This window comes from Nelusetta ayraudi, unplaced genomic scaffold (genome assembly GCF_046127955.1).
Source record: "Nelusetta ayraudi isolate G7.1 ecotype Tasmania unplaced genomic scaffold, CSIRO-AGI_Nayr_v1 ptg000011l, whole genome shotgun sequence".
In the NCBI taxonomy this organism is placed as follows: Eukaryota; Metazoa; Chordata; class Actinopteri; order Tetraodontiformes; family Monacanthidae; genus Nelusetta; species Nelusetta ayraudi.
In genome coordinates, this window is record NW_027466061.1 from 5,864,496 (window position 1) to 5,886,622 (window position 22,127).

General features: G+C 42.1%; 1 protein-coding gene and 1 long non-coding RNA gene across 2 annotated transcripts in view; one reads left to right on the plus strand and one right to left on the minus strand.

Moving 5' to 3' along the window:
• The first annotated feature begins 390 nt into the window (after positions 1 to 390).
• LOC142884570 (uncharacterized) overlaps positions 391 to 22,127 on the plus strand; it is a 318,763-nt gene continuing 297,026 nt past the window's right edge. Inside the window, exon 1 of the long non-coding RNA XR_012926181.1 lies at positions 391 to 478. This is a non-coding gene — a long non-coding RNA (uncharacterized LOC142884570). The remainder of the gene's footprint in view (positions 479 to 22,127) is intronic.
• LOC142884194 (protocadherin-10-like) lies at positions 2,391 to 9,716 on the minus strand. The gene is made up of 4 exons (XM_076019713.1): positions 6,319 to 9,716; positions 4,169 to 4,230; positions 3,403 to 3,515; positions 2,391 to 3,046 (listed from the first exon to the last, which is right to left on the minus strand). The coding sequence occupies exons 1-4, from the start codon at positions 8,851 to 8,853 to the stop codon at positions 2,775 to 2,777; spliced, it is 2,982 nt and encodes a 993-aa protein (XP_075875828.1). The 5' UTR covers positions 8,854 to 9,716; the 3' UTR covers positions 2,391 to 2,774.

Below are 22,127 nucleotides of genomic sequence, written 5' to 3' on the forward strand. Positions count from 1 at the left end.
CTTATACTTTGATAATTGCTTTTAATTCTACAATCCATCATAAAGTGTGCAAATCAAACACGAAAATCATAAACTTTGTATTGACTCCGTGTATGAATGAATGCATATTATTATCTAAGGTCTTCATGGACGTATTTTATTTTTATACAAGGTCGCCCTCTAGAGGCAACGAAATAGAATGCTCAATTTCCAGGTCCATTATTATTATTATTATTATTATTATTATTATTATTAATAATAATAATAATAACAATAATACTAATAATACTACTACTACTAATAATAATAATAATAATAATAATAATAATAGGCGCCGTGGTTAGCGCTGCTGCCTCACAGCAAGAAGGTCGTGGGTTCGATTCCGGGACCTGCCCGGACCTGGGACCTTTCTGTGTGGAGTTTGCATGTTCTCCCTGTGTCTGCGTGGGTTCTCTCCGGGTTCTCCGGCTTCCTCCCACACTCCAAAAACATGCATGAGGTGAGGTCAATTGAACATTCTAAATTGTCCATAGGTGTGCATGTGAGTGTGAATGGTTGTCTGTGTCTATGTGTACCCTGCCTTCACCCTATGACAGCTGGGATAGGCTCCAGCAGACCCCCGTGACCCTGAATAGGAATAAGCAGGTATAGAAGATGAATAATGAATGAATGAATGAATAATAATAATAATAATAATAATAATAATAATAATAATAATAATAATAATAATAATAACATACAACACAGATTAGGCTCTTAGCAGTTAAACTAGACATATGTTGTGCACTTTTGCTTCATGTCACAATATGCATATGGAAAATGTTATGTTTGCAAAGCCTGTTTATAGTGAGCACTGGCTGTGGCACTGTCCCTGAATTTAGCTGGAATAATATGATGGCTGACCAAATTTATACATTAGATTATGCTCTTTTTCGCTGACCTGCAGATGTGTTTCTTGTCAGTATGTTTTCATAGCTGCTCCAGTGTGACTTCACAAGTTTCACCTCTGACCCCAGTGGACATAAATTAGATCTGGAATTGCAGGGACACGGGCTGGGAATAAAATGACCTATCAGCACACTATGCACAGGCACAGGACTTGCAGCCAGCCCTGTATCTAATGCTCTTTGTTACATTAATCGGATACCCTTTGGGAGAGTGTTAGCTAGTTTTGACTCTTTGGAGAAGGACTAACAAATAAATAGTGACCTCAAATTATAAAATGAAGCTGTTCTAAATATTCTATTTTAGCATTCAAAGTGAGAAACAAATCACTTTTATTTCTTTGTTTGGCCCTGTGTGTGTGTGTGTGTGTGTGTGTGTGTGTGTGTGTGTGTGTGTGTGTGTGTGTGTATACATACATACTTTCCTCTCTATGATAACATTGCATTATAATGCTGTTATAGGTTTAAACACTCTCCCTTGGATGGACGTGTTTGTAAAGTAAGAACAAAAAAACCCCACAACTGCATAGCTGAGAAAAGATTTATTTATATTCATCTATACTGTACACAGAAACAAGCAATTAGCATAACCCTGCACGTATATACAAAATTCAATGTTCCTCAGTTCTTATCTGCCTGATGGACACGTGTGTTCCCTTTCATTTGAAATAATCCCATTTTGCTGTCTAACTTCTACTGGCATGTTGTTTGTGCATTTTATTGGCATTCAGATTTTTCATCAGAAAACACAAGTAGCACTGCACACAAATACATCTGTCCAAAATGAAGGAAAAGGATGTGTGTACATTAAAAATGACCATTGTTTAAGGCTAATGAAACAATGAACCTTTAATTATATGACTCTACACATTTCAAAATATTTACTCGCTTTGCACGTCTGATTTCTAAGACAAACAAAATCTGATGACAGATTGTGTCCTGAAAATGCACCCAATATTTATACTTTACTGATCAAATTTACAAGATGAACACATTTACAAGAAAATGTCAGTGCGGCGTTATATTGCACATTCCATAAAAGAAGAGGAAAAACAAACAAAGCTGATGTACTGCTTTAATAGCAAGGCCCTGTATTTTACTGAAAAATAACTGCATTCAATTTTCTAACAGTATTATTCATTCCCAGTTTGCCAGCGAATTGACGAGAAGAAAAGAAAAGTATAACTTTTATTTGTAAAGCATTTAGTTCCAGAAAACCGTCCTAGTGATGTCACAAAGATCACAGATACCTCACCAAGGTTAGAGGCAACACCAACAGCCAGGTGTTTGTCCTGCCTCTGCCTCATCTTACCCTCAAGATTCAGTTATGGCAGGAAGCTGAAATATATATATATATATATACATATATATATATATATATATATATATATATATATATATATATATATATATATATACATATATATATATATATATATATATATATATATATATATACATATATATATATATATTTATTTTTTTTTGGTAATTGCAATTGCACAGTGTTGCACTGAAAGAGAAATAGCGATCTGCAAATGCTATTTAAAATGTGCCATTAGTGGGATGGGCATTAATTGGAGTCAACATTTTTAACCCATTTCACGTTTCATGCTTTCTTGCTCACTATCTTGAGCGTGAAATGAGTGCAAACAAAAGTATGTTTCTATCTCCTCATTTCTGTGATCGAGGCAGCATTAAGGAGCAGAATGAATTCTCAGAATAACAAAAGAAAACTTCAGGCCCAAACATACTTCACAGAAAAGACTGAAGCGTCAGGAATGAAAACGCTGGCTGGCATTCACTGCATACATATATGATGTAAGATAATACGTGTTTATAACGTGTAAATCATTTAAAGATTGCATTGCTTATGAGTGCATCATCCCCGTCAAAAGACTGTTCGTAGTGCGAGATGAATTTCTTTTTCTTTCCAAAAGTAGAGAAACTGTTGTACACATCCAACTCCCCTCTGGGCGCCAGCTTCAAAGTACTGTAGTCAGACGTGGTCCCAGGTATGTAGACGTTGTGTTGGTAGTCTGGCGGCTCTGACTGAGGCTGGGTGTACTTGGGAGCCCACGAGTAGTCGGGAACCATTCCCTCCTGTAGAGGCGTCTTGTGGTCTGTGAAATGAATGCGCATAATTTACAGCACGTATTGGGAAGATTATTTCTGCAAAGAGCCCGTATTTACATGGACTATTCTCCATCTGAATAAGATGACTTTAATGGCAGCCTCTTAATTTTCAGCCTTTTTCGCATATAAAGGCAAAAACACCACTTGCAGGGACTTTACTAATCCTCACAGTGAGGCGTTGAAAATCCCCGCCGCTGGAAATTTGAAACTGGGTTTTATCTTCATTTTTAGTCCACTGTTTTATATTTCAGACTTAATCCTTTGGCACAGTGTGAAAAAAAAAATAATCCTGCCTTTTTTTAAGCAATAACCCCAGATTGCGTAGTGACCCCACACTCTATACCTTTCATACGGTTCCCCCACGTCCAGTACTGCGGTGCCACTGAGCAGGAGAAGTCATCAGAGTCGTATTTGTGTTGGCGAGACAGACTTCCCTCCACATTTGCCGAGCTATACCTAAAGACGAGACAGTACCAGTGACATTGTTACAGAATTATGAATCATTCATCATTCGCTTCTCGGTATATATTGAAACCTTGGAGACCAGATGGAGCGTTTTGCTTATGAATCCTATAAGCTCAAAAGAAAGCACTTGGCAAGGGGAAGTGAAAATTTGGGAAGTGATGAACCCTCTGCCTGTCTATCACATTCAGGACCAATCAGATGTTTAACTGACAGTTTAGCCAAGTTGCTGAAGGTTTCCTACTGGTGCAACATGAAATGAGTATATGGGCTCCTGTCTTTAAGTTATTGCAACATGTTGCCACTTGCAAAAGCCATTTTTGCCCATTGCTTAAATTTTAAATGTGACATTATTAATATTATTGTCCCTTTACTGCTCATCAAACAGCCTACTGCCACAACAGTTTCACTTCCTAATCTTCTTCTGGGTCTTTCAAAGGCAGCTAACAGCAGTAGCGCCATGGTTTCACCAAGACTGAGAGGACGCTGAATGGTTATGAAATCCATGGCAAGCTAAAAGCTTGTGAGAGCATTCTCCACTGGAGGTTGACAAGATTGATGAATGGGATTTGGAGTTTAAATTTGGGCATTTTGACTGTTGTGCGTTGTAATCTTTCTGATACGTGTGAAATTGAATAAATGCTCACCTCTTGTATGCTGAGTTGCGTTGATTCTTGGTCAAGGTCCAGTCGTTGTTTGAATACTTGAGCTGCACGTTTGAAACACACACAAACAATACCAATCAACAATAAGCTGCAAACGACTGCTAATACTGCATATGTAATGCACATGTAAAAGTATCTGATATTACATGTTGATCATTTGTCAGTGGTCAGGTAGTTGTTCACGTTGCCTGTAGTGAGCCAAGTTTGCACTGATAAACTTTGTCGATAAGCTCAACAAAGTTTGAGAAACCTTGAGGAGAACCTTATTAATCATCTACCAGAGCATTTAAGACTGTGGCCTTCATTACATCTTATGCTGATAAATGACTGAAGAGGCTCTGGGATGCAACATTAGGCCTATAATGAAGAATAAGAGGAAGGTGTTCCACTCCAAAATATTGTGACAGACGATGGCAACTCAACTGTTTATGAGATAAATGTGGAATTTAATGCTGAAGGAAAGCTATGTTCCTGTTGACTAGAGCCGTGGTTTCACAGCAGCAACATCAGGAGGTGTCTTCCTGTCAGCGATAAAAATCTAAACCTCTTTTATCCATAAAGCATCTTTCATGTCGGTGTCACACACTCTGACACTCTGTGTCTAATTGCCCACACTGCAGGGTACCCTGTCACAGCATGTACGTTGCTTCAGACCAATGTTTTTCCAATTGATTCTGGGCATAAAACACCAAATCTGAGGTTGTTTCTTAATCAGACACAACCAAGGTGGGAGTCGCTTTCATGTCTATGGTGCATTTGCCCCCGCAGCACACCTTGTCTGTCTGGATGGCACAAACTGCAGCTAAGAAATATTCTGCGGCAAGTTTAACTCACAAGAGAAAAGTTGAGCCCAGAGTTCGCCGTCTAATCAGCAAATCTCTGGTGACCCATTTTCTTACAGTGCCCACCTTCCCTCTATAAGTGAAAGACAATGGGAAGATGTGTCATAGCAACACCGCATCCACCCCTGCACCACACTGGTCATCTAGTCCAGTCACGAGCAATGTTCACACTGCAATTGTTGCGGTTTCATTAAAATTCCATTCTAGATCAGTTACTTAATGGAGCTGTAACACTTTATCTTCTCCAAATTTGACTCATATGTAAACTAGCCCAGATGTGGGTTCAGATAAGCAGAGGAACAAATTGTGTTAATGTAAGTTACCGAGCAGTAGAAGCAACGTGATATTCAAGCAAATGATGGGTAGGAGTCTTGTATCTGATTCAGAAATGCACACAACAGATAAAGACAGAAATAACTGAGCTGTGGCTCAGTTAGCCGGTCATCCAATGACCAAGTGGTCAGTGGTTCGAATCCCGGCTCCAACTGTCCATGTGTTGACAGTTGGGAAAGACACTGAACCATAAATTGCTCCCAGTGGGCCTGGCAGCTTTTCCCAAGGCAACAGCACTCGAGTGTGTGCAGGAGTGGGTCAATGAGGAACTTTGTGAAGTGCATTAAGGTATCATGAAGGTGCTGAAAAGCACAATATAGTACGGTTCATGTTCCTATTCACACTGCCAATAAACAAGAAGATCTTCTTCACACACAGCACAAAGGAGAAAACATCTGATGCGGGCGACTTGAGCCACTGTGTGAATACGCAAGAAAGCTGGAAGCCCTCAAATCCCAAAGGAGACTGAAATAGGTTGCATGTATGCAGTCAAGGTCTTTTACAGAATAACACTATACACTTTGTATGTAGGTATTTGTCAGTTCAATTTGGAATAACTGTCAGTAAGTGGCTAAATTATGATTTTTGGCTGAAACCATGGTTCTGAAGTCTGTTGTGTTTATCATACATTTATTTGGTTGGACTCGATTAACAACAGAAATGTATATAGTATATTTCAAAAATAGGAATGCACCTCCCAAATAAACAAAGTCTATCCATCTATACAGTCATTTACATTTCAAGTCCCTGCAGTTGTTTCCTTCAGGATTCCTAAGCCATACGGGTTGATAAGTGAGTTCATCTGAGTAGGTTCACAATATGTTTTTAAAGCATTATTGGACCAAAAATGAACAAATACTTCTCATCACGGAAGATCAGAGCTTATGGAGGCCCCCAATTTGAGGCTGGTATACGTGATGATATTGTGCTATGCATCTCTTTGGCTGTGTGCGTTACCTCATTAGGACTCGGCGCTCTGTTGTTGGCCAGCTCATTGCGGTCCAGTGCGCTCCAGCCTGAAGTCAGATAGTCAGTGCTCTTGGCATTGTTCCGCTGAGCGGACATGACCGGACTGTAGGGCTTCAGGAACATGAAGTCGCTTTTGGACGACTCCGGGGTCAGACACATCTTGTAGCAGTAGACCTGGGGCATCGCGCCGCCGCTGCCCCCGCCGCCACCAACGCTGGCCTCGGCGCTGGTGGACATCCGGACGTTGAGGTTGGACTTCTTGAACACCTCGGTGGTGGTGAGGGTCTCGGTGCGGGAGCAGCAGCAGCAGCGCGGGCTGATGGAGGGGAAGCTGGACTCTCTGCCGGGAGGCCTGCCCTTCAGCTTCCGCACCGCCACCAGGACAATGATGGCCACCAGGAATGTGAAGGAGATGGCGCTCAGGGACACGATTAAGTACAGGGCGAGGTTGGAGTTGTGATGCAGGCTTTGTGACAGGTCACCCAAATCGGGCGGCGAGTCTGGCAGGCTGTCAACCACTGACAGGATGATGGAAACCGTGGCCGAGAGCGGCGGCTGACCATTGTCCTTCACGAGTATGACCAGCCTGTGCCCAGTGGGGTCTTTCTCCACTAACTGGCGGATCGTCCTGATTTCGCCCGTGTACAGCGCCACGCTGAACAAGCTCGGGTCTGTGGCCTGGAGCAGCTGGTAAAGCAGACGCGAGTTCTGACCCGCGTCTGCGTCCACCGCTCTGATTTTGGTGACAAGGTGACCCGCGTCGGCCGATCTGGGCACTGCGCGCGCGGGCGCGCTGCCGTTTTGCGCGACCGGGGACACGATCACGGGCGCGTTGTCATTCTGATCCAAAATGTAGATGTTGACCGACACGTTTTGGTGGAGCGGTGGGAAACCGGCGTCCTGCGCCTGCACCGTGATCTGGAAGTTTTTGAGCTGCTCGTGGTCGAAGGATCTCAGTGCGTAAATGTTGCCGTTGTCCGAGTTTATGGACACGTAGGTGGACACGGGCATCGCCTGGATGTCGCCATCTATTATGGAGTAGGACAGGTACGCGTTCTGACCTGAGTCTGGATCCAAGGCTGTCACGGAGCAGATGGACGCGCCTGGTGCGTTATTCTCGGTGAGGTAGACGGTGTAGGACGGCTGCTTGAAGCGAGGCGCATTGTCGTTCACGTCAGAAACTTGAACCAGCAGAGTTTTCCTGGTGAACAGCGGCGGGGAGCCCATGTCTCTGGCCGTCAGGGTGATGTTGTACTCCGCCGCCGTCTCCCTGTCCAGAAAGTCGCTGGTGACCAACGTGTAGTAGTTCTTAAACGAGGAGTGGAGCTGGAAGGGGACGTGGTGCGGGATCTCACAGTCCACGTTGCCGTTTTCACCCGAGTCCTTATCCGTCACGCTGATGACGGCGATCACCGTCCCAGGAGGCGCGTCCTCCTGCACAGGTGTCGACACAGAAGTCAGGATCACCTCGGGGAGGTTGTCATTCTTATCCAAAACGTTCACCAGCACTTTACAGTGGACGGCCACGGCGGAAGGGCCTTTGTCCTTTGCCTGCACGTAGATCTCGTGCATCCTGGCTTTTTCGTAATCGATCACACCTTTGACTTTGATTTCTCCCGTGCGCGCGTCCACGCTGAAAAGCTGGCGCACTTTGATCGGAGCGTGCCCGCTGAAGGAGTAGGTGATATCAGCGTTGGCGCCCTCGTCCAGGTCGGACGCGTTCAGCTTGATGACCACGGTGCCTTTTGGCGCGTTCTCGGCGAGCCTGACTCTGTAGAAGGACTGGTCGAACACGGGCGCGTTGTCGTTCGCATCCAAAACGGTGATGTCTATTTGCGCCGTGCCAGATCTCTCGGGCGCGCCGCCGTCCACGGCAGTCAGGACCATCTGATGCGCACTTTGCTGCTCCCTGTCCAGAGGGGTTTGGAGGACGAGCTCTGCGAATTTACTGCCGTCGCTGCGCGTCTGGATGTCCAAGAGGAAATGGTCGTTGACGCTCAGCAAGTAAGTGCGCAGCGAGTTGGAGCCCACGTCCAGGTCCTGCGCGCTCTCGAGTGGGAAACGGGACCCTGGCGCGGCGGACTCCGATATATCCAGATTGAATTCGGTCCACGGGAAGCTGGGGGAGTTGTCGTTCACGTCTAGAATTTCAATCTCCACCCTGTAGAGCTCCAGCGGGTTCTCGATGACCACCTGCAAGTGGAAGGAGCAGGACAAACTCTGCTCGCACAGCTCCTCGCGGTCAATCCTCTCGTTGACGAACAGGACCCCGTTTTCCAGATTCACCTCCACAAATTGCCTCTTGGCACCCGAGACTATTCGGAAGCGGCGCGCGGAGAGCTTGTCCACTTCCAAGCCCAGGTCCTCGGCTATGTTGCCGACAAAAGCTCCGTGCTCCAGTTCCTCCGGGATGGAGTAGCGGAGCTGTCCCCAAACTGAGTCCAGGAGACAGGCGACGAGAGCCAGACGGCACAGTACGTGCCATCTCCCACCCGGTGTCCTCATCACTCCCTGTGTGTCCATCTGCGCTCCGAGCCACTGGCGCGACTCACACAAAGGGCTGCGTCTGGATTGCCCTCAAACAATGATGTGAGGAGGGCTGGATTGTGCAAAATAAAAGAGTCCGGGAAATAAAACTTGGCATTGGTCTGTGTGGAAACAGCAGCTCATGTGCGCCCGAGAGGGGAGAGAAGAGAGAGGAGGAGGAGGGGGGGGGGGGGCGCAGGGGGCTACTCGCCTATCTCAGATTAGTGTGCTTGTGCGTGCGTGTGTGTGCGTGCGTGCCTGTATTTATTATTGGCCATACTGTTCCAAAAGGGGCGGGAAACGACATCTGCTCGGATAATCTCCCCTGCCTACTAGCCCGATCAAATTCATGTCACGGTCTCCAGGGCCTGACCGCAGGTCAAATGTACACGATTCAATTTCTTATAAGAGTGTTTCATTATTTTTCAGCTGATGCAATTTGCCATAACAGGATGAAGGCACCATACTGCAGTCCTCCCTGCTACTGGCTCAAGCCTTTATAGGGACTTTTAATCACATCAGGCCAACACAAGATAATCTGAAACATTATTTGAGGACTAACTGTAATTACTAAGTATTAGTACTGATGTAAAAATGCCCATATCTATATTTTCATGCCCAAATGGGCGTTGAGGCCTAAATTGTTTAATATGTGGTAAATCTTGACAAAATTGAAACATTTATTCATTTGTTTACTTTTCATTGTTTTTTTTTCTTGAAACAAGCTTCATATAAACACGCAAAGCAGCAGATGCCATGCAGGTTTCCTGCTACAGCTAATTTGCGACATCTGTCCATTAGAGTACTGACTTTAAAACACTAATGAATTAGAAAGACAATGTGAAATCAAGAAATACATCCCTCTACACTCCAGGTGTTAAAATCTGTCTGTATGTAAATAACATGCTCTAATTGTTAACAAATTATTTCAAAAACACTAATTGCGTGTATTTTTATTTGTTTTCAAGAGACATTCTTCTTGTAATTTTATCAAATGCATGAAGAGAAAGCAGGCATGCAGCTCAAACCAGCATTGAACCTTTCACAAGCAAACTGAGATTCAAACCTCTTCATTAGAGGAACCCAGAGACTGAAACAGCAGTCCCATTACAAAAAAGGCAACTCTATATGCTGCAGAAGTCTCCTGAGAGGAATGTGTTGTGCGAGTCTTTGCGCAGTATGGGCACGAAGTTTGTGAGCTGTGAATTTGTGCTCAGGAAGCAGCTCCAATTCCCAGACATCACAGAACCCTGGCAGGTATTGCTCCTTTAAAAAAAGAAAAAAAAAGCGAGGGAAACAGATTTTTCTTCAGCATATTTCAGTGTATTAATACTCAAGTAGAGGAGTTGTATCTGTTTGCCATTCACCTCGATGCACGCTACAGCCGTTTGCTCGGAAAGAAGGGGAAAAAAGAAGCCAACTCCCCTGGTTAAAAACTGAAAACACAATCTGTCTGCAGGAATGAAACTGCAGCAGATGGCGAGGTTTTCCACAGGCTCATGCTCTTTTTAATTAATGGAATGGAGATTAGAGGGCATTTTCCCCTGGATCATTAGTGAACAGAGGAATTAAGACATTTTGTGAGGAATAATCCCAGGGCTATCCATGTGAGGCACATGCGGTTTTCTCTCAGTGGTCTTACTGACCTGCTTTCCGCCGCCTAAGTGCATGGCATCACTTACGCACAGCAGAAACTAAGTAGCTGGGATAAAAGGACACAACCACCACATTTAGGGATCAAAAATACAAAAGAGATTATATCCCTGTCACCCCCGCACTCTCGCCTTGCACACACACACACACACACACGCGTGCACACACACACTGTCCCTCCCCTCTTTCTCTCACTCAAGGGCAAAAGTAGAATCTCAATCCCTTTGTCTTTAACTACTTTCCAGCTTTAAAACTGCAGGATTAGTCTAGGTTAGCCTATATTCGACAGCTTTTAACACTTAAGCGGTTTGAGCAGGAGACAGTGCACAGTGTTGTGCATTATGCCTAAAATGGTACAACTCCCCACACCCCCTCCTCGACAAAGGTTTGTGTTTTTGTCGTGCAACAATCCTGAGTGCAACCAATTACTTTTTGAATTCATTTCAATCTCCTGCAAAACATTGCAGATGCTCCGCGCCACCTGGAGTGGAGAGCCAAGAGCAAACTGACAGCGAGGACTTCTCACACGGCTGCCTGCAACGGTTATGAGGGGAACTGGGAACAGTGTATTTCTCATGTATGTGTGCAGATGGTACGAGCTATTTATTCTGATGAGAGATATGCATTTGGAAAAGTGTTGCAAAGAAAGACCGGGAGCAGCGACAAGAGGTTTTTGTTTGGGATGCTGAGCCGCAGTCTCGCCATATGCTGGCCACACACAAGACGATTTGCAGATTCTGGGACTGATTTGCGCCCTCAAGCAGTTGTGAGTGGGTGGGGAGTTGTTGGCGGTGGTGGTAGGGGATATGCCGCTCGGTCGCAAATAATCACTTGTCAAAATTCTCCTCAAGTGTGTGGTGTCAATCTGATTATTTAGTGCCCCCAAATCAAGTCTGCGCTCCCCCTCCAGGTTTCCCCCGAATCATAAATACCAAACATTTTGGATATTTAGGACGTCTCCCACAATAGCCACTGGGTAAGAGCAGACAGAGAGGCTTCAGCACCACAACGTTGTGTCAGTTACAAATCTGGCAGCAGAGATAAGATGCCTATGCCTGGTACACTCACGTCTTTGGTATACCTTGTGAGGACCAAGTAAGCAAAAAAGTGTATACACATACATACACATAGATGCAACCCTTAAATTGGAGGTGTTGTGAGTTTAGAGGTGTTTGCAGACCCAGGTTGCAGATCCGGCCTGACCACACTGACCTTTGACCTCTGACATCATCAAACTATTTTCCTGCACACATCATCAATATATATATATATATATATATATGTATATAGATTTTTTGGGACCATTCTCTGTCAGACCAGCAAACCGTCTGGCACCTACAGCCATACCAAGCTCAAAGGCACTTCAGTCGCCTTTCCTCGACATTCAGATGCCCAATTTAGTAGTCTTCACAGCATCTTCATGCACTAAGTTGCTGCCCTTTGACTGTCTGAAAAGCTGTTTCCACTCACAAGCAATAGAACATTTTACTTTATGAAATAATTGGGTATAGTGTACTGTTTGTTTTTTTCTTTAGGATTTTGAATTTAAAATATAAAATCAACAATTAACTGACCATACCTAAAGCAGTCCATATTGTTTTCTGCCTTAGCCACATTTGATCACACGGGTATCTATGAGATCTTGTGCTTGTGGAACTGTTTCTATGACGGCAAGTTTCCTCTTCCAGTGGAACTGCCCAGTGTCATTGTCCAGCTATACTGAGTCGGTTAAGATCGCTCACGTCTCTGTGGTCTCCCATGTTTAAGAGGGAAAAAAAACTTAGTGAAGATTTGATAATAGTCCGCAGTGTGTTGTGGCCAGCATTAAAGTGGGTGTGAGTGAGGTGGTGCAAAAGAAGGGAGGAAATGAATGGTCTGAGTTAAAAAATGCATTCAATAGAACAAATCACATTACCAGTTTTGCCTCCAATTTGGCCATTCCATTTGCAAACCTCGATTCCCCCCCACGCCCGCCATTAATAAATTAGTCAATTCAGTAGTCTGCAAAAAAAAAAAAAAAAAATCCATTTGCGTGTAGCTCTATGCGCATGGCTGAATGTGTCATTATTCAGGGGTTAGATGACACCCAAAAACTGTTATTCTGTATTCCATTACAGTAGAATCGGGGCAGGAAAGAAGTTATTGGATTTTTTTTTTTTTCTGAAAATTGTACATGGGCGGTATTTTAATATATTCCATCAGACAACTGTTGTTTACTTGTATTATAACTGTCATCAAGATCCATATCTGCCGTCTATACAGCGTGGGGCAGATGTGTTTTCTTCTTTTCATTCCCTCTTTTTTTATGAGGATGTCACCTGCATTGTAAAAGACGACTCAGCTGTGTTTGCTGAGACTTGACTTAAAGGTTGGAGGGAAGAGAAACAGCTCAGAGCAAAGTTGTTATTGGAGTTGTCACACGGGGACCTTCTGACACAGACAGTTGGCTCACAAAGCCTGTGGAATCAACAGAATGAAATTCTTGCTTGGGCAAGTGAAAGGCAGTCTTGTGAAAAGAGCGATTTTTTTTTCACCCAACACAAACAAATTGATGCGTAACCACTGACAGCGACACAATGACATATTGTTGCCATGGTATCGATTGCGTTCCTGCCGTGTCGAGGACGCATTGCGGAGAGGATATTTCGGTCCATTTTCTTTTTTTTTAAATCACGTCTTGTGAGTGGGGAGTGCAAAAGTTGCTGATTTTCCTTTAGCGATTTAATTGAACAAATCCAAAAGAGATTTATTGATAAACGAAGCCTTCATCTCTTGCAAAGGCACTTGCCACTTATCTATAAGCTGTTTCGTGAAAGCTTTTGCGTTGTTACAACCACATGTCATCATCCTATTACTGAACAAGCAGGAAGCTTTTCAAGTGTGATACAGTATGTCATCAAATTGTTGTACATGTCTTTTTTTTTTAAATGCAAGTGTTATCTGACGTGAAGTGTGGTGATCCCTTAAACGCATGGTTCACTCAAAATGGAAATTTCACAGATTTAAGTATTCACTAGCGAGGAAGAAGGAGGCTCTGGTGATATTTTCTACAATCCACAGAGGTGCTATGGAATTTAATGGCACAAGGGTGTGTGTGTGTGGGGTGTGTGTGGACTCATGTTAAAAAGTATGCAAAACAAATGTGCATGTGTGATTTTCTATGCGGAAATGGGAAGGCACTTGAAAGGTTTTCCACTTTTATTTTTATATCCTTTTTACTATTGTGTTTGTGTTCCTTGAAATCACTTTGTGCTACATTATTTTGTCTGAAAAATACTAGACACTTGATTTTATACAATACAAGTGATTATGTTAAAAATATATAGTTCGATGGTTATAAAAGACTATTGTTTTTTATGCTACATTTAAAAAAAATATATATATTTGCTTGTGCCTGTACAGGCTTTGACTGAAGAATGGTTCAAGGTTGTCGTACACATCTTGTATTATTGTAAACTTTTGGCCATAGTGATTATACGTTGGGTTTGAATTGATTGAACAGTACCAGAAGCTTAGAAGTAACTTGTGATGTTAATGTTATCACAAAACATTATACTAACGAGTATTTCCAATTGGTCAGATGTGTGTAAAGTTTTCCCTCTTTGTCTGTGACCCCAACAAACGCACCACCATTTTTGACTCTGCACTGACAGTTTCCCTGAAGCGGCCGTGCCTGCAGCCTTTTGGCATGAAGCCATGGGGTGCAGGGCAGCACGTGCCCAACACAAAGCAGCAGCAGGCAAATGAGGACAATGCCGCATGCAGGAAGAAAGTGGCTCTTAAAATGCAGACTCAGAGATTATGGCGCAATTAAGGTCACGGCCGGATACAGGGAGTCTGAGCAATTGCCCCGCAAACAAGCAGATGTCTCTGTGCAGAACACACCAACGGCGAGCATCGATATGGAGGCTGCTCGCTCCGGGTCTTCTTTCCCAAGAGGGCAGACTGCTGGACAGCCAATTTGAGAGGCTTCACTTCTGCTGCTATGATCGTTACTTTGCAGGGAGGGAGAGGCGGGCAGCAGACGGGAGCGAAGCTGTGCTGTTCTTCACTGCAGCTGACCTTCTGTGTTGAGCTATAATAAAGGCTCATTGTTGCCAGTCCTAATTATTATTTTTTTCAAAGGTACTATTTTTTCATGTTATTGTGCTTAAATAAATTCCATTCCAAGTGATATCACCGTACTAGGGATTTTTTTTTTTTTTTTTTAATTTACATAATAAAAATGGGGAAATCCTTTGCAGCCTAGAAATTTGTTCTGCACCAAGACGGGGCTAAAGTGAAGCCACTGCCGCGCTCCAATTCCAAGCTAAATTTTTTAGTACTGCCCTGTCAGCCACACTGGCTGCCATTTGCCATCTGGATACTTCTGTTATGTGTCAGTTGGCATTTAAATCAGAGATGATGAACTCTGACTGCGCCTTGTAACTGTGCAATTGTCATTCAGGACACTGAGTGAAACTGGAGCGGGAAAAAACTGGATTCAGCGACTAACAGTTAGCATATGTTCATGTGTAGTTTTTAATTACAATTTTGCTCATTTAAATGAGTATATAGCAATATAATGAATGTATGAATATACTATGAAATGAATATACAAAATTTACATTGTCATGCTTCTTTTTGGAAAAATCCAAGAAGTAAGACTAATCAGTCCTTCAAAATAATAAGAAAGAAAGAGTGGGAACAATTCAAATTAATTTTCAGGACAATTAGCTTGGCACTTTTTTTTTTTTTCACTTCAATGGACGATCAGACCAGCAATGGTTTTGGAAGTGTTTGAATATTTCACATAAATTAACCTTTTTAGATTATTTCTCACTGATTTAATCTAATTTTTAATCTGTACGTAGCATCTCAGGTGTGACAAAGAATAATTGAAGAACCACTTTGGGGTGGCTGAGGTGCTTCTAGTACCTCCGTGGTTCTTCAACAATTTGGTAGTGCTTCTTTAAAAGGTTGTGCATGGTTCTTTAGGGTGGCTGTGAAGGCTATGAAGCACTTCTGCTTTTTTTCAGTTGTTCTTTGGTTTGCGTGTTGTTCTTTAGTGGTTCTGTAGCGGGGTTGAGGTGCTACATGGCACCTCTATGATTCACTCTTACCTCCATCTTTCCCTCTGGTGCTCTTGCACCTGTCAGTGCAGCGCGTGCAACGACTCTGTTGCTGTTAGAGCACAAGCACCTCTTTCTTCACACACTGCACAGCTTTCTGTGCTTCTGTGTTTGAGGGCAGCTCGAATGTGATTTCCGCCAAGAAATTCTGGCCACGTTTGGGTCGGAGCAGAAATGTGACGCGCACCTCTTCTTGGCACGCAGCCGCTCCGAGCATGAGGAGCCATTAACCGTTTCCACAGAAGACGTTTTAGCAAGCTGAAGTAGGAGGAGCAGGTGTAAATGATAAAAGTAATGATGGATTAATCCCATTAAGTTCTTAATTGCATGCTGGCTGGCTTTCACACCGCCAAGGCATTCATAGCCATTGTGAGAGATACGTAGAGGGAAGCAACACCTGTGCTTCCCCCCTCCAATAACAACCTCAGATGTCTTGCTTTTCAGTAGCCCATATATCAGTGCTGCAGTACTTTATTAGGGGTAAAAGCCCTGCAAATATTCTGCAGTGGTGGAAGTGATGAAAGGGAAATTGAGTGTTCTCAGAATATCTGATTTTTGAAAGGCTGTGCAGCAAAACATGAATGAAAGAAAAATACATTTGCAATTCCCCTTTCCCTACTCTGCTATATTGTTCTGGAGACGCTGGTGGCCAGTCAGGTAAAAATCAGAGAAAACAGATTTCTAATCAAAATTTCATTTGAAAAATATAGTGCCAGTGTGTGACCTTTACCTGAGACCTATTGTAATTTGAAGGAGGGGCTTATAATTGATCACCATAAATAATATCGACCATATAGTGATTTGTATAATTTTTATAACGTGATGTTTTTATGTGTATATTAAAAATACCTTGTATATTGTCAATAGAGGATGTGTACCTACAGGTGGCCCTCACCATGATTTTTGTTTAATCGTATGAACTGTTGCGGTAAATTGCACAATATAATGTTTAATTTGAAAACTTTACTGAAGAGTGAAATTAGTTTAGGCGAATGAAAAGCTTTGCAAGAAACAGGGACATAGACAGGCTGGATGACAATGATTTATTTTCCACAACAGTGTGTTGACGATGAGACAATGAGCAGGTGTGTTTGATTGCTGAGAGAGCAGAGGAGGCGGGACCAGGACCAGTAGAGATAGGCAAATAGTCGAAAATATGAGGACGGCACGCACGCTGCAATGTGTGGCTCACTAATACAATCCATCGTTATAGTAATTCCGCACTGCTTCCGCTTAATATTCTTCCACAAACACCAAGCGCCCACCTTGACACAGGTTATTACTATGTGCTGCTGTGGATATGAGTGCGTTGGCTTGCTAGCTAAGCTAGCATATGAACTTTGTTATGTTGTTGATGTTAACACCTACTGTGGGTATGTAAAGTCAACCGTTGTTTACTTTTTGGACTGTTCTCACTGTGTGTGAATTTAACTACTGATTTTGAAAGAAAATCTTCCTCCAGATACAACAGTCGACCTTTTAATATGGACCCAAAAACGTTTTGCTTCAACCTGAAAATGAAACAAGCTAAGCTTAATACTATTCAATAAATCACTTAATATTGCACACATGCAAAAATCAAATTTCAAATTTGGAAAACTCATCAAATGAGTAAAATGTAAATCAAAATCATATGCCTCTTTCTATTTGCACGTTTTGGGATTTGTAGTATTCGTGGTTCATGTGCTGTAAGCTCCAGTAGGGATTTTGTATTGCCTTGCGCGCCAAACATTACACTGTGGGCCATATTTGGCCCGCAGGCCAGAGATTGACAAATATGACTTAAGATAACTGGACTGGTTCATCGACCCACACTCGTTTCTCTCTTATCACCATGATGAAACACTTTTGCTGACGTAATGGGAGACCCTTTAGGACCCCTCCCAGGTTTCAATTTCTTTCAAAATTGAAGAAAACTTTCCGACGAGAGGCATCTATTTTTTTAAAAAAAAAACAGCCATGTTACCTTAATTTAACTTTCACAACACGTGTTGACTGTTTTAAGATGCTCCTATAAGAGGACCGTTGCCTTTGGATGACGTTTTGTCTGTGTAATGTATTGCCCTAAATGTATTGTGAAAGATATAGCATCTTCATAAAGCTGTCTGGTAGCATGTGCTCAAGGTTATATTTAGCATGATGATGACATCACTGTGATACTGTGTAGACTATCTAATCTTCTTTGCAAGTGCACTGATTGTGGTGCCACCCGCCCCATTTCTTTATGTATGTCATATACATGGTATCTGTTTTTTAAAACGCCCTTTTTTAATTAAAACCTGGTGCCTACTTGGTGCCAATTATCGAGTCAATTTGTGCATGCAATGCAAATTTCTATTATCCACATAATAATGACAACTGCCTTGGTATTATTTTAGGCCTGATATTTCTTTTTGCTCAAGCTTGATCAAATGTATGTATGCTAATAACTGTGGCCCCTTCATGCATTGTATGTGCCCCACTGAAGACCGAGGTGTGATGGGTCTCGTCATTGTTGCGCTTGCGTCTTTCACAGTGATTCAACCTACTAGTCAGTGCCTTTTCTTTTGCTGTTTTGCCGTTGTTACGAGAATGTTCTTCTCCAGTTTCAAAAATGTTGGCCTTTTATTGGTTTTGCTTTCTTGTTAAATCTGTTTTGTTATTTCCTTTTGACAAAAAAAACAGACATTTAAGGTTTGAGACTTGAATGGGAACTTAATTTTTATTTTATTACTTAATTGTCCAAACTGAGAATTTGTGGTCTTTATGTCCATTCATTCCTGTACACACTTTGTCCTGCACTCAGTGTTGCAGGGAGTCTTATGGGAGACTATCCCAAATAGTCTTTTGTTGTTGTATATGCACTTTTGTTTTTGTCTGTTTCAATTTTTTACAGGCTGCACTCTGGCCATTACTATGGTGCCTTTAATTGTGCTTGGTGTAATTATTATCATTATTATCAGCAACACACATTTTAATTATGAGGTGCCCGTGCAACAGTGTTTTCTTGCTAATTAAATTTCTCCTTAGAAAAGAAACACTGTATTGTTCCTCTGGTTGGCTTGTACTCTGTGTCTCGTTAATTACATGTGTCGACTGGCTGTAGGCATGAGGACTCAGGGTTTTTGATCAGGCAAATAATATCACAGGGACCACATTAATATAAAATCACAGGTGAAAGACTGTACATGAAGCTTTCAGGTGTTGCATCAGCGCAATGTCAGTCCATTACACTCACCTAACTGGGTGATGCAAGACCGAAGAGCAGCTAAAAGAATGCTAGAGCAGGTCTAACCTCTGCGGTTCTTCTCTGCTTATTATGCGAAGATTAAAAAAACAACTTGTAAGCGCATCTCATTTCTTCACAAATCAAATTTAACACCAGAGGGCTTATCATTAAGTGGGATCATAAACAAAGGAACAAATTCCTCATTTATGAAGTTGGAACACAGCAAATGCTTGTTATTAGTTTGGAGGAAAACGAGAAGCAGATCACTGGATAATAATATAAATTATTTAAAAAGCCAGGGTCATTTTTGACTAATTGGTGCACTGTTGGTGAAGCGTTCCCTATGTGATTTTTTTTTTTTTTTTTAACTGTGCTTTTGATGTTTAGCCAGGCTGCTCATGATCTATCAGAAGCACATACAGGATATTAATGATGTTATCTTTACTTTTAGAATGTAAAGGGCAGTAGTGGGAGTCAAAATCAATAATGCATCAATGCAGTTGCCGTATAGAAACCTAAGGAATGTATCCAGCAGCAAGATAGTGGGTCAGTGAGGTTTCATGGTCTAAAGTTAGAGTTGAGATCATAGCTTTACAGGCCAACCGTGCTGTTCAGGAATGGAGTTGCACCCTCCTCAGATAATCCTAAAATCCTAAGAAAAATTGGCTTTAAAATGATGATAACATCTAGGAAGCTAGGAAGCACTGTTGCTATCATTTTATGATGTCTTGACCTCACAGCTTTCTTGCACCAGCTGTGTTGTAAGAGTGAAAATCACAAAACCCCAAGCAGATCCATTCAAGTAACTTTGGAGAATATTTGTTCTGATTGGCTGCTGAGTTCAAAGAACACTGATTACACACTCTCTTCTCGATCAACATGTTTATTTACTACAGGTAATATTTTATCTGTTGAGAAAAGATAAATGTTGTTTTAATTCTTTATAATACAACAGTGTCTGAACTATTCTAGCCCCCCCGCCCCACTCCCCCCAAAAAGGTTAAACAAATATGTTGTGAATAAGCAGTGACCTCCTTTTACTTTTCAAATTAAAACAATTTTAATGGCTGAAAACATTTCTTTCTTATGGCAACATGCTCTTCACAAAACAAAGCGCTCCACGCCATTAGGTTTACATGACTCTAACTTTTGTTTGTTTCATTTCTGTGAGACAGCTGCTTGCAGGCTTTGAAGACAAAAACATGTGTTTGAACACTATAGCTACAACTCAATAATCAATTATTAACAACACTTTGCCCCTGGCTTTGCCAAGTCGGCTCTCACAATAACACTTGGCTTTCTTACTTTCTCAATTCCCAAATCATACAGGCAAGGATACAGGAACAGACCAGGTTTTTCAGTGTAAAGAGCCCAAATGACAAAATCAAATCACCATTAACAATGCTTTTGAACGTGAATGATCAGTGCAGGTGAAAATAATCCTCCCATTTCACAGTGCTATCTGTCTTTGTCCCGCTCTTGCTTATTAACCCATGAAAAGATCAAGTTATGAGAAAAATATGCAAATAACGTGCACGTTGTAAATAGGCCACACTGTAATGGAGCGCAACACCTCCGCCTAGTGGTAGTTTTGTTTAGAAGCCTCTCAGGGATTTGTGTTGAGACGAATGCTGAGGCTGAGTGAGCAATGAGATGAGAGTTCCTATATATCATTCAGAGACAACACCCCACCCCCCACAAAAGCACGATGAGCCGCAACATTAGAACCGGTGAATATAAGAGAACATGTGTTAATGTGTTTTTAATACATGAATCTACCATTTTACACTTTGGCTACTATAATTACTATAGTGCTCATACGCCACTGGGGGTAACGATAATTAAATTGCTAACTCTTGGCATGTTAAATAATAATAATAATAATAATAATAATAATAATAATAATAATAATAATAATAATTTTATTTATATTGCACTTTAAATTAAGAAATGTCAAAGTGCTACAAGAAGCATAAAACCTAATCTAGACAAAGAGCAAAGAAACATAAAGGATATAAAACCTGCTGTAAGACATAATTAATAAAAACACACACAACCCGAGCAATGAGACATAAACAAGGCTGAGGAAAGGCCTTTGTGAAAAGGAAAGCCTTGTTGTCATCTTTGTCGGCCGAGTTGGCTTTTGACTGAATGAAGCTGCAGTTTAATGGGCTGATTACTGGCTGGCAGTGTATAGAGGTGAAGCATAGTGTCCACTGTGCTGTAGAGTTTGCAGCTTTGCCATGAAAACCACATTTATACAACAGAAAATTACATTCTGTTCACTTGAGTGGCCAGTCTGTACAAACCTGTCAGGTTGTCAGCTTTAATGAATGGATACAGGTGATCTTTGCAAACATAAAAGGCCTCCTTCAGGTGACTTTGCTCTGTTGACTGACATCTATTGCAGGCGACCTCAAAGCCTTGCTATTCCCTCCTATCAAGCAGTTTCCGGTCATTATTTCTGCAACAGCTTCCTAAATGCTATCACTTCCACGGCTTCCTGTTGCCTTTTACTTTATTTTTGAATCGTTATCATTATCTGCGTCCATTGAGATACTAATTAGGGCCGTGCGGCGGTTCTGGTGTGGCGTTTGATATCTCTTCCTGTGAGTGCACGCACGGCTGGACTTACAGCGCTGGGCCGCGGCCAAAACGTGTTGATTTGGCCGCCAGCGAGCGTCGGAGCGTCACAGAGACTAATGGTTTAACAAAATGCAGATTAACACGAAGAGCAGGCTGTAGAAAACAAAAACAATACAGCCTGCCATGATCTACATCTACGTTTAACTGTTATAGATGGGGAGCTAACAGTGCCGTTGCGCCGTAAGTGTCACACATGGTGGGGGATATATCACGGTGCAGCTGCGATGCACAAACACCCACTGCGTAATTTCCTGGAGCACTTTGTCACAGCGGCAGCGACGCCAAGAGAGCAGCGTCTGCTCCGTTTCTGTTTTCGGCCCCACACGAGGGTGAGCGTTATTAAAGGCTCTGTAAAGCGTCACGAGCTATCAATCTGTGAACTCACTGTGGGTGAATAAAGCATTATTAATATGACTGGTACAGATTATTTTGTCAACACAAACAGTGGAGTAACTATAAGAATATCCACAGAGGGTAAATTCATTGAAAATGACTCAATGAAATCTCTCCAAGCCTGTTTTTATTTATGTATTTATTTATTTTTAAAATATTTTTTGCTGTATGTGTTTTTGTCTTTAAAGGCCATTTTACTGTTATTTAATAATAATAGTAAAAGCAATATTAATCATAATAGCAGTAGTAGTAACAACGAC